Here is a 12,766-nt window from a genome sequence, read left to right as displayed (position 1 = left end):
TATGGGTGTCATGATATGGCTCATTGCTGATATAAAACTTTTAAAAAAACATTAGGCGTATGGTACAGCAAATAATGAAACACTGATTATTTTTAATATGTAGTCACATTAAAAATAATTCAGTTACAATTTCCTCTTTAAATAATGTCAGACAACTATATGCATGTGAAAGTTTAATACATATTTTATTTTTCTTTTCACTCCAGGAAAGAATAAATTTTATTAAATCACAATCACATCTTCCAGTGATTCAGACCTACAAATACACTAATCAATACAACAGTAACGTTGGTTATTTAAAAATAGAATGAGTACTTATGATGTGGCATTAAAGGAGAACTTCAGACTCCCTAAACAATGAAAATGACAAAAAGGAAGCTATTTAAAAATGTACAACTCCCATTCCCAAACTAAAAAAAATTGACACACTTATAAAAAGGAAACCTCCACTTTTGTATCTACAGAGAAAAGATCATTTAAAAAAATAAAATAAGTGTGTGCGTCTACCAAAAAAAAAAAAAATTGACTTTTTCTCTCCCCCATAATCATGACAAAGACTTCTAATTTCTTGCTCCTGTTAAATGTACACAGAGGCGATAATTACTGGGAACCCAGACAACATCATCCACCGACAATCTTTGGTGAGATACTTGTAAAATAATGTACAGCTAGGAGGTGTTCAGGGGGTGGGTGCTCTATGAGGTTTCTTATTATAACACTGGAACTAACTGCTCAGTTGTTACAGTAGGCAGATCACTTAAAACATTTTTTTTTTCTTCTTCTTTCCCCAAGTAACTAGATTATTTACAGAAGAAAACCAAGAATGAGCTCTGATAAAAAGTTAACTAAAATCATTGTAATGTATATGGAGGACTAGAAGAGGATATTGTGTACATGCAACAAAACTGGAGTTCACTTTAAATGGTAACCCAGCTGAAATTTATAAAAGCATATCTAAAGTAGGTTTTATCTACTTCAAATCCAAGGTTTACAAAAAGCTAATTTATTCCATGACTGCAAAGTAGACCTCTTCCTCTGTGTAGACCTGCCTGCACAATGCCCCAATCTACTGCTGCATACACCATGTGACACCTGAATTCTGGGTTTTGGGGCAAACCCTTCATTCTCCAATCCCACTGTGGTGCCTCCATCATGAAGATGTAACAAACAGCCAAATACAGGAGTTTGAAAAAAAATGTATAATCTGGTAAACTTTGCAGCTGATTCAGGGGGAGGAGGGTGGAAGGAGCACTACAGGTTTCCATGTGGTACTGAAGGAGGCTGCCCGCTATGGCTCTGAAAAATTTCCTTTCCTCACTACCTTTTTTACCGAACAGACGTGAAGGAATCTCTCCAACACAAACAAAAATGAAAAATTGGATTTTTCTACTCTTTGTAAAATGCCTTTCCTGGAGTCCATAAAGGGACAGAGAAGTCTTTCACCGCTGGTTATACTGCCACTTACAAGAGGATTGGATACTGGCAAAAAAAACCTATAGGCCATTCTAAGATAATCCCTCCCACTACCAGTATGCCTCTGCTTTGCAGCCAATATCGCTGCTGTGTGCACCACTGAAGAGAGTTGAAAAAGCCTCTCACATGGCTGGAGAGAAATCGGGCTCAGGTAATTATTAGGGGAAGCTGCATACAGAAGGCTTTTTACCTTTATGCATGAAGATAAAAAACATTCTGCCTTTAGAACCACTTTAAAGACATTACACCTTCCGCTGTTATGGCAGTCACTTTGTTAAAGTGGGACATTGTACCATCCACAGTGGGGAGTACTTTACAAAGTCCTCTTCAAAACAGATACAAGGCCAAAAAACGCTTAGGAGGAGCGCCATCTTTTTAGGGTGTTTCCAGTCTCTAAACAAAGACTTTGAACAGCAACGGCAAAGTATTTGCTTTTTCAGGGAGTCTAAGGGCCCTTTCACACTGGGGCAGTTTGCAGGCGCTATTGTGCTAATAATAGCGCCTGCGAACCGACCTGAAACAGCCGCTGCTGTCTCTCCAGTGTGAAAGCCCCGAGGGCTTTCACACTGGAGCAGTGCACTAGCAGGACAGGAAAAAAGTCCTGCTAGCAGCATCTTCGGAGCGGTGAAGGAGCGGAGTGTATACCGCTCCTGCCCATTGAAATGGGCCAGCAGAGGCGCTTTGTGGTGGTTTAACCCTTTCTCGGCCGCTAGTGGGGGTAAAACCGCCCCGCTAGCGGCCGAATACCGACGGCGCCGACCCCGCGTGAAAGGGCCCTAAGAAATCAAGAGTAGAAGCAGCACTGATAGAAGAAACAGGCTTGCAAAAAGAGGACGCTCCACTTGTTCGCACCCCCCCCCCCCGCCACTGCCACATTTGGTACTTTAGTAGGTACCTTCTCCCACTTCCTGGTAAGATCGTTGCACAACAATCTACATCATTTCGCCCCCCCCACTACCTTCTGGGACACACAAAGGTCCCAGAAGACTGTGGGACTATTCAAAAAGTGCAGAAAGACTCACACAAACGCAATAGGAAACAGGCTGTGAAGCTGCAAGGCTTCACTTCCGGTTTCCCTTACTACAGATTCCAGCGCCTGCACTCGAAGCCGAATGACGAAGCGGCTAGGGGTGCCGACATGGCGTGATTCCTGGACGGGCAAGTGTCCTTATATTAAAAAAGTAGCTATAGTATTTATTTTAATTCAAAGAGACTGGAACTCCTCTTCCAGTTGGGAGTAACAGAAGACTACACCACCTCTAGGATAGGCTTGTCAGGCAAAGACTGGATTGCTCCGAATTGGAGGCTCTTCAGTCCATGGCTCAGAATCCACAGGTACATCAGATATGTAAGTCCCTAGGGAAGCCTCTGCAGTAAATGTGGCAGCAGAGGCCACCAAAAACAAACAAAAGAAAAAACACCTCAGCTGAAAAGTTCCCTATAGCCCTTAGCATGCAGCAGTGTCAAGATGCTTACTTCAAACTGCATGATGGGAAACAGCATGAAGCATGCCACAACGCCACCCAGCAGATGTCAGTGCTCAATACCACAGTGTTAACCCCTCTGCAATAGAAACCACCATGACATGAAGAATTGAGGTAGCTCTCAAAGGCTGGCACTCACTAGGCGAGTCTTCAAAGACAGGGAAAGAAATGTGGCAGTGACAGCCAGTCTAGACCTGGAAAGTGCACCATGGTTAAGTGGTTAACTCAGTACCTGAAGGTCACTTTCAGGCACTCAGCAACATCCAGTTCAGTAATGTCCTGAAGAAAAGATGTCCATCATTCCTGGAAACTATCAAAAATTAAAGCATGTTGGTATTAAGAGGGGTTGTTCTGGTCTGGCCAGCATTTTGCCAGTGTCCAATCCTTCTGTGGGCAGCAGTACAACATGAAAGGTGAAAGAAAAGGGGGAAGGGGGGGGGGGGGGGTTCTACTACAGATCATTAAATTCTTTATAAGGCGTCTAAAGCTCACTGTATAAAAGTCAAAATTAATCATAACAGGAATTTTCCAGCAGACAAAACAACTCATCTTCACTCATTACCGTATAATTTCATGGTGGGCATAGTAGAAGCAAGACAGACCAGTTTACAAAACACAAAAACAGTACCAGTCCTAATCTACATTGCATGTATGTTTCTTTAAACTAGCAAGCTACCTTTTAAAATTTATACATCCCTAAAGATATAGCATTGAATATACTAGCAGGTCATGCATACGTTATGCAGAGATACAATAAATGCTGTAAACAAAAAAGGCTTGTAAATAAAAAGTATGGGGCAATGGAAAGATGTCCCCACTAAAAAATAAAACACTACGACATTCCCTCAAATATCAGCAGGTTTTTCAGTATCAGGCTCAGCATTTAACTCACTTGAAGCAGAGCCTGGCGTTAGAGGTTTGAGAGGTGTACTTTGCGGCAAAGCGTTCCCACAGCTGGTATATATAGTCATGAGCTTGCTCTTGGTCTCCTGCTTCTTATGTTTCTTGCCCGCATAATGCTGTTGTGCCATATGAGGATTGTTAAATGTGGCATTGCAGAGCTGGCAAAACTTTTCAGGGTCCGACCGATCAATTATCCCTGTCCCTGTATTTTTTTCTGGAGCGGGTGGTGTTAGACGAGGCTTCTTGGGAAGAGGTATTCCTGTTAAGCACAAACTCAAATTTATGGAAAGATAACATCTTTGGCAAAGTAATACACATTCCATTTACAATATAGACATAAAAGAACACACCTAAATTACACCATGCAATGCAAGGATAGAAACATATTGGGGGAGGGGCAAGACACTGATCTTCCCAGTGAATGGCTGCGCAGGCTGGGGGGTGAGAAATGCTACAAAAAGGCATAAGCACAAGTACCCTCCCAGCACAGGGAACTTACCAAGAGGACAACTTATAATATGGCGGGTGGCAAGAGATTAGTCAAACAATAATTCTAAAACAGTGTTTAGAATTATATTTAAAAATAAACAGCTGTGTAGCAGTTTATAAATAGAAAAAAAAAATTAATTGGTTACCTTCCTTAACTCCACCCTGTAACGTCAGCTTCAAATTTTTTGCATGCGTTTTTCCTTCATAGTGGGATGCTGCAACCACAGGAGATGAAAAGGTCATGTTGCAGACTGGGCAGCACTTATTCCTATCGGTCTCATTACCAGCGTCCTGCAAATACAAAAATAGTGACCAAGAACAGAATAAAATTAAGCCTTGTACATAAAATATGCATTTTATAGTGTGCATTCTTTGATCATTTCCACTTTTAGATCAACCAATTCAGTTTCAGCTGCACATACAAAAGCATTTTAGTTAAAGCATTGTTCATCTTTTGCCGGGAGAAAAAATCCCCTCTATGCAGGGTGAATAAAAATCAATGATTAAAAAAAAACTAAATAAAAAAAAAGTTTAATATGCTTTTTGGAGTAAAAAAAATCTATCTAAAGATAATTAATGTATCTTCAATAGAAAACTATTTTGTTTATTCAGCAATGGAGCTTATAGTTATGTAGGACGAGGCTGTATATTCTGCAAAAATAAAATTTTTGGTAAACTCATTCAATGAATCCAAGCTGAGATAACATCCACTGCATTGATGCATTCACACAATTTCACAGTAACCATGAGATAAAACAAAGTTCAGGAATATTCCTTTATCCTATTGTTTTGCAAATCTATGTACACTACAAACTGTATGATTGAATCGGTTCTATCGCCATTTTACTAACCTGACAGCTTATTTTAAATAAGAAACCTTCATTTTATTTGACAGTTGCTCTTTAAAAAATCATCATTTAAAGCAAGTTGATTTAAATCAAGTATTTTTGCTAGCGATTTAAATCAAATCCACCCCACCCTGAGAATATTAAATGCAAATATTTAATAAAACCTTTTACAGTCCTTATAAAATTGCTGTTCATTCTGAATGGAGAGTCAGATTTTATTATAAATCACTTAGCATTTTAATGTTCTGAGCAAAGCTACAGTATCTGCATCCCTTAATGCAAAAATGAAATTCTTAGTGCAGGGATGTCTGAAATTTGACAGGTCTCATACATCATGGAAGCAACTGAAATATTTTTAAATGTTAGAGCCCTTGCACACTGGGGCGGTTTGCAGGCGCTATTGCGCTAATAATAGCGCCTGCAAACCGCCCCAAAAGTGCCGCTGCTGTCATCCCAGTGTGAAAGCCCCAAGGGCTTGCACACTGGAGCGATGCGCTGGCAGGACGGTAAAAAAAGTCCTGCCAGCAGCATCTTCGGAGCGGTGAAGGAGCGGTGTGTATACCGCTCCTGCCCATTGAAATCAATGGGACGGCGCGGCTATACCGCTGGCAATGCGCCTCTGCAGAGGCGCTTTGCGGTGGTATTTAACCCTTTCTCGGCCGCTAGCGGGGGGTAAAACCGCCCCGCTAGCGGCCGCATACCGACGGTAAAACGCCGCTAATAATAGCGGCGTTTTACCGCCGACGCCGCCCCAGTGTGCAAGGGCTCTTAGAAAAATCAACCCTTTATCTACTGTTTGAAATGCCCATAATAGACTGAGCTCCTTTCAAATGGAATACCTTTGCATCATGGCAGGGTGGATTTAACTTAGGCTGCATTCACACCTGAGCGTTTTCAGCTCGTTTTTTCAGCTCATTTTATTTTGGATATTTATTATAGCAAAAAAAAAAAAATAGCTATTTTCAAAATTGTTGCTCTTTTTGTTTATAGCGTAAAAAATAAAAACCGCAGAGGTGATCAAATACCACCAAAAGAAAGCTTAATTTGTGGGAGAAAAAAAAAAACACACACTCACACGTTGATTTATATCCACCCCGATTCATGGCAAATTTGAAACAGACTCTTAAAGAGATGCGTAGAGTTCAAAGAGCTCAACAGAACCTCTTAAAAAGTCTTAACTCATTTTTATTCGAACACCACCCACAGTGGTGCTATACTACTCTAGGAAGGGAAATTCACTCCTGTAATGCCCCGTACACACGGTCGGATTTTCCAATGGAAAATGTCCGATCGGAGCGTGTTGTCGGAAATTCCGACCGTGTGTGGGCTCCATCGGATTTTCCGACACACAAAGTTGGAGAGCAGGAGATAAAATTTTCCGACAACAAAATCCGTTGTCGGAAATTCCGATCGTGTGTACACAAATCCGACGGACAAAGTGCCAGGCATTAAATTGAAAAGGGGTATGGCGCTCCCTATGGGGTATGTATGGGGGGGGTTTGTTAGAGTAGTTATATTCCCAGGTGATTTCCCCAATATGATCCTAGTGGAGGTACCTCATACCAGCAGGAAAAATTAGTTACCATACATATATAGGTCTATAACTACATACATACACACATATGTATATACACACATATACATATACGCACACACATATACCAGCAGAAATAAATGATTGTTTAAACAAGGAGCTGTCTTCAGTGGTAGTTCGACCAGACCCTATAGTAAGGGATGTAGACTGAGACCCCTACAGCTGTGATAGGTCTGCACCATATACCACCACAGAGTGAAATAACTATAACATATACATGTAAAACATATGTGTGCTCTACTAGTGCAAAATAATCCAAACCATATAATAAACTCTGCCTTAACAGTGCGAAATAAAGGTATATATATAAAAATGTATTACCAAAAAATACATATCATATGTACCAAAAAATACATATCATAATCAAAGTCCAGTGATCAAGTAATTTCATCTCAAGCTAGTTAGTGCAAAAAAACAATAAAAAGTTTTGGTGATTATAGTCCTTAAAGTGAAAAAGCTTTTCAGACCCAGTGTTCCAAGCAAATTCGTGACTTGAGTGCTCTCAGATAGTTATGTATTTTTTGGTACATATGATATGTATTTTTTGGTAATACATTTTTATATATATACCTTTATTTCGCACTGTTAAGGCAGAGTTTATTATATGGTTTGGATTATTTTGCACTAGTAGAGCACACATATGTTTTACATGTATATGTTATAGTTATTTCACTCTGTGGTGGTATATGGTGCAGACCTATCACAGCTGTAGGGGTCTCAGTCTACATCCCTTACTATAGGGTCTGGTCGAACTACCACTGAAGACAGCTCCTTGTTTAAACAATCATTTATTTCTGCTGGTATATGTGTGTGCGTATATGTATATGTGTGTATGTATGTAGTTATAGACATATATATGTATGGTAACTAATTTTTCCTGCTGGTATGGAGGTACCTCCACTAGGATCATATTGGGGAAATCACCTGGGAATATAACTACTCTAACAAAACCCCCCCTCCCATACATACCCCATAGGGAGCGCCATACCCCTTTTCAATTTAATTCCAATCAGCAGAGAATCCTTAGGGAAGCTCCTTTAAGGGGGGCAGCATACCTAAACCATTGTTCTAAGCGCAGCTTTTCATATTTAACTTAAAGTGCCAGGCATGCTCAGAATAAATAAAGAGATGAAAGCTATTGGCCACTGCCCCGTTTATAGTCCCGACGTACGTGTTTTACGTCACCGCGTTTAGAACGATCGGATTTTCCGACAACTTTGTGTGACCGTGTGTATGCAAGACAGGTTTGAGCCAACATCCGTCGGAAAAAATCCTAGGATTTTGTTGTCGGAATGTCCGAACAAAGTCCGACCGTGTGTACGGGGCATAAGAGTTATCACGGGAAAAGAAGAGCAGCTTTATCACCAATCCTTGTTTCCACAATAACCCAACAATTTCAAAATCCAATTGTCACAGGGATAGAATGTGAGGTGAAATCTTGTGAACAGGGGCACAGACAACAAAACAAATGTTACAGTGGTGTTAACCTTTCCTATGCTATCCATAAACCTTAAAAATATGTTATTTTTGGCTGGAGCTACACTTAAAAAAAATGTACCTGTTCCAACTTGCATACAAATCCAACAGAACAAACCTACAGACCCCATCTTATTTGTAACCCGACTGCCTGTACTTTCTAAAAGTAATAAAGGAGTGGAGTTATATGGAGTCAGACAAGTCAACAGCTTGAATGAGCCGAGTACAAACTCACCTAAAATTTACAATATATATAATTATAACAGCTAAACAGCATTATATTTATAAATACCATGAGACTTACCAGAGCAGCAGTATCAGCTCTTCTTTTTGCTGGTGTAACACCCTCTGCCTGGTGAATGGTCAAGTAACGTCGATATTTACTTGCATGTTTCCTACTCTAAACAAAAAAAAACATTTACATATTTAATGATACTTAGACATTAAAACAAATGTTTGAAGTTAAAAATAATCCTGCTGCTCCAGGTGAACCAACAATAATGGTGTATGGTGTGTACGCCCTGTCACTGCTGCAGGTTTACATATGGAGAAAGCTGATTTGAACAGTTGCACACCATACAATGCAAATCAAATCTTGTTTACTGAAAAATTGTAACAGTAAAAACAGGCACAATAGGCATATTGGGAGAAGCAACAGTACACTGAGCTTCCTAAGAGCCCTTTCACACTGGGGCGGTTTGCAGGCGCTATTAAAAGCGCTTGCAAACCGACCCGAAAGCCCCGAGGGCTTTCACACTGGAGCGATGAGCTGGCAGGACGGTAAAAAAAGTCCTGCCAGCAGCATCTTCGGAGCGGTGTGTATACCGCTCCTTTACCGCTCCTGCCCATTGAAATCAATGGGACAGCGCGGCTATACCGCCGGCAAAGCGCCTCTGCAGAGGCGCCTTGCGGTGGTATTTAACCCTTTCTCGGCCGCTAGCGGGGGGGTAAAACCACCCTGCTAGTGGCCGCATACCGACAGTAAAACGCCGCTAATAATAGCGGCGTTTTACCGACGATGCCGCCCCCCGCCCCAGTGTGCAAGGGCTCTTATGAAAGGCTGTGCAGGGGGACTGAGTCAGGACAAGTCTGATCATTGGAATAGAGCAGACAGAGTTCCAGCACACCTACAGAACTGACCACAGTGTGCTCCCTTGCTTGGTGTGGTCAGTTTTTAATATGAAAGCAGAGGGACTGGCAGGAACACCAGGGATTTCACGCAAAGGAAGCAATACAAAAAGAATAAGTTACTTTTTCATACAAGTACATGGTACAGTAGTCATATTTCAGGAATATGAAATGTTAGGGTAACACTTTAATCCTCTAAAAACAGAAATACTGATGGGTAAGGTCTTTATGTATGATACAGACCTGTGATCAAACAGCCTCAAAAGACCAATGGAAACTGGAAGTCCATGCAATTAAACTAAATTAATTTTAGATTACTCATCTAACAAAGTTGTAAATATGAACAGAAAGTTACCTGGTAATGTGCAAGCTTCTGTGACTCCGAAATCAAAACAGCACTGCACACTTTACAGTGGCCATCAGAGAAAAGGTGGCCATTTTCTCGGATTAAACGGTTTACTGAAAATTAAGAACACAAAAAATGTGTTAAAAATGTTTACTACACAAACCAACTCAAAAATACACACATTTGAGCAACAAAATTGAATTCACAAGTACAGTTAGTAAGAGAAAACAAAAAGAAAAAAAAAATCCAAAAACACAGAGTTTATGTTCTAAAGCCAGAAGAAAAATGCTATGCGACTGGGAGCCATTCTGTGTCTGCATACCCACATATATGGCCCCCTTTTTTGCTATAGGTTCTGAACATTCTTTTCCCTTTATTTTACCTATAACCCATTAATTCTGTTCATTTTCCTTAAAGCAGTATTAAACCGAAAAAAAGGGAAACATTTACTATATTGCAGCTTACCAACTGCATTCGTTTCCTTTTTTAGACTTTCCTCTATTTTCATCTGGTGATCCAGCCAGCAAATCTGTTTTTGAAAAGCACAAGCTCTCCAGCAGAATGTATCAATTTAACATTGGCAGGGGGGAAAAAAATGATCAGATTTTCTTTATTCATGTAAAAACTTTATCCCAAAAATTAAAAGAAAAAAAAAAAAAAAAAGTTTGAAAGTTTGCTATAACTAATTTTAACACGTTAGCTGGAGTTTGGCTTCAATTTGTTAGTGGTTCTAAATCTCAAAACACTCCCCTCCAATCCAAACAATGTTGATGTGCCTCCTTTTCTCATTGCTCCAGAGTAGTGTCATTGGCCAGATCGCCAAGTAAAAACAGAGGGGAAAAAGCCAAGGAAATTAAAACAAATGCAGCCACCACATCCAATGATTGGTAAGCTGCAATATATTAAATTTTTGGGTTTACTACAGCTTGGAAATCAAGTCCAGATCTAACTGGTTAACAATGCTCCCACCCACCTTCTAACTCCTATTCTAACAACCCTATAAAAAGGAAGATGCTTATACCTACCTTACAATAGTCCCGAGTAATGATTGGGAGCCAGTGGGACTGGTTCAAGATCATGTGACCATGGTGACAGTCAACCACAGTGGTCACACTATCAGGCAGACCTTCCTGGGCATAATGCGATAGAAGGAGTTACCCTCCCTTCTCATCGCCATCCTGCCACTGTAGGTGACCTGTACATTAATCCCCTCCTCATCCGCAACTATGATGCACTGTGTCTAGGAGCACCATTAGCAAGCGCTATGTTGTAACCATTTCTACACCAGCATGTTTATTCATTTCCAAAAAGTTGGTTATACAGCATTTACAGAGAGCAGTTAACAGGCTCCAGAGACTGGAACCTGGTGTTGACCAAAATCATTTAGGTCTGTTTTTAGTGCGTCAATAGGTGATATTAGCCCCAACTAATGGCAATGCACGAAAACATATGTAACATGCGTGTGGTAACCAGCCCCTCCCACAGCAACCTCAACATTTCACTGGCTGAGAGACTACAACATAGTACTGCGTACACATGAAAACCTGCTAAACAAAATGCATAAAATTCAGAATACACACGTAAAAGGTTTGCACCCAGTCTAACATGTAGTAAAAACTTTAAAATGGTTCTAAAGCTAAAACATTTTTTACCTTAATGCGTTCCGTGCATTAAAGACGAACGCCAAATTTGCTTTTACACAATGAATGGACCTAGAAATCCCAGCATAGATCATACCTTTGTACCATGTTGCACACTTGTCTGCAGATCCCCTGATATCCTGGGTTTAGTTTTGCTTTGTGTCACTTTGGACACGGTATATCCAATGGGTGAAGCTATTCCTTGTACAGCCACTTCCTGCAGTAGATTACCCTTTGTAGTCCTTCTGACTCTAAAATGATGCAACGACGTTCACAGCGCTAATGCTATATGGGATTGCATGCATCTAAATTAGCATGTAATCCTGCCCAATCACACCTACAGGAAGAATCCAGACCTCCCAAGTCCTGTCTCAGATTGCAGCATTATTTATGAAGAAAATACCTCAAAATACACACTGCCTGTTTAGAAAAGTTAGCGGGGTTGATGCTGGGTGGGACTGAATGGATCACAATTAGCATTCAATCCTGGCCAACGAAATCCTTTGCTGCCCAGTGTAATGAACGGCGTCCCACCCTCTCAGAACCTGACCTACAAAGTCCCGCCCCAGATCACTGCTTTATTTCATGAAAGAGACCTTTATAAAATACACAGAGCCTCTATGGAAAGCTAGTTCTGATTCTGGGTGGGATTGAATGGATCACAATTAGCATTCAATCCCACCCTGTTAAATACTATGCTGACCAGTGTGAAGAGTTCCACTCCTCAGAGCCTGCTCTCTGTGACACAATTTATTTACATATGAAGGAAACACCTTCATAGAAACCTCCCTGGGCCCTGTGTAGTCTTGCAGTGTGCCAATATTATTTGGCATACTGCAAGACAGGTATGGTACATGAAAAATTATTTTCGCTCATTTACACTTGCTTTGATGTCCAATTAGCCATCTGTGTTTGGATTGCTCTTCAGAGTCTTTAACAAATGGTGAGGAGTTGGATCACCTCCGTGACCTGTTTTAGACCCCCTAAACGCCAGACTAACACTGCAAATGTGCAGTTGCAGCTTCATTCAACAGAATGGGTTGGACTTGGTGGGCAGCAGTGCCTGAGTGCAACAGGGTATAATTCCTGCCACAACCATGAAGCAAAAGTCTCGCCGACGCAGCATGTGTACACCCCCAGCCGCTGCAGCTAAGGGGGAACAGTTCAGGGGCGGTAATATGCAGTTCAACCTTAAGGATTTACCCCCCCCCCCCATAAGATTAGCGTAAATGAGTCCTAAGACTGCAATAATAATAGCAAGGTAATAATCCCCTGTATCCAATGTCTACTGCAAAAATAAAGAGTGTGGTGCTCATCCCCCTAACATCCATAACAGACACTGCATAGTGAAAACGCACATTTCTGATCGCAATTTTTCTTGGGCA

The 12,766-nt window shown here is 40.9% G+C and overlaps 1 protein-coding gene across 1 annotated transcript in view; it reads right to left on the bottom strand.

Moving 5' to 3' along the window:
* ZNF346 (zinc finger protein 346) overlaps positions 1 to 12,766 on the bottom strand; it is a 53,110-nt gene that overhangs the window by 31,045 nt on the left and 9,299 nt on the right. Inside the window, exons 2-5 of the mRNA XM_073620480.1 lie at positions 9,751 to 9,854; positions 8,572 to 8,667; positions 4,496 to 4,640; positions 3,850 to 4,119 (exon numbers count right to left, since the gene is read on the bottom strand). Of these exons, the coding sequence (XP_073476581.1) occupies positions 3,850 to 4,119; positions 4,496 to 4,640; positions 8,572 to 8,667; positions 9,751 to 9,854 (615 nt within the window). The remainder of the gene's footprint in view (positions 1 to 3,849; positions 4,120 to 4,495; positions 4,641 to 8,571; positions 8,668 to 9,750; positions 9,855 to 12,766) is intronic.

This window comes from Aquarana catesbeiana, linkage group LG03 (assembly GCF_042186555.1).
Source record: "Aquarana catesbeiana isolate 2022-GZ linkage group LG03, ASM4218655v1, whole genome shotgun sequence".
NCBI lineage: Eukaryota > Metazoa > Chordata > Amphibia > Anura > Ranidae > Aquarana > Aquarana catesbeiana.
This window is presented reverse-complemented; position numbering and strand designations above follow the sequence as displayed.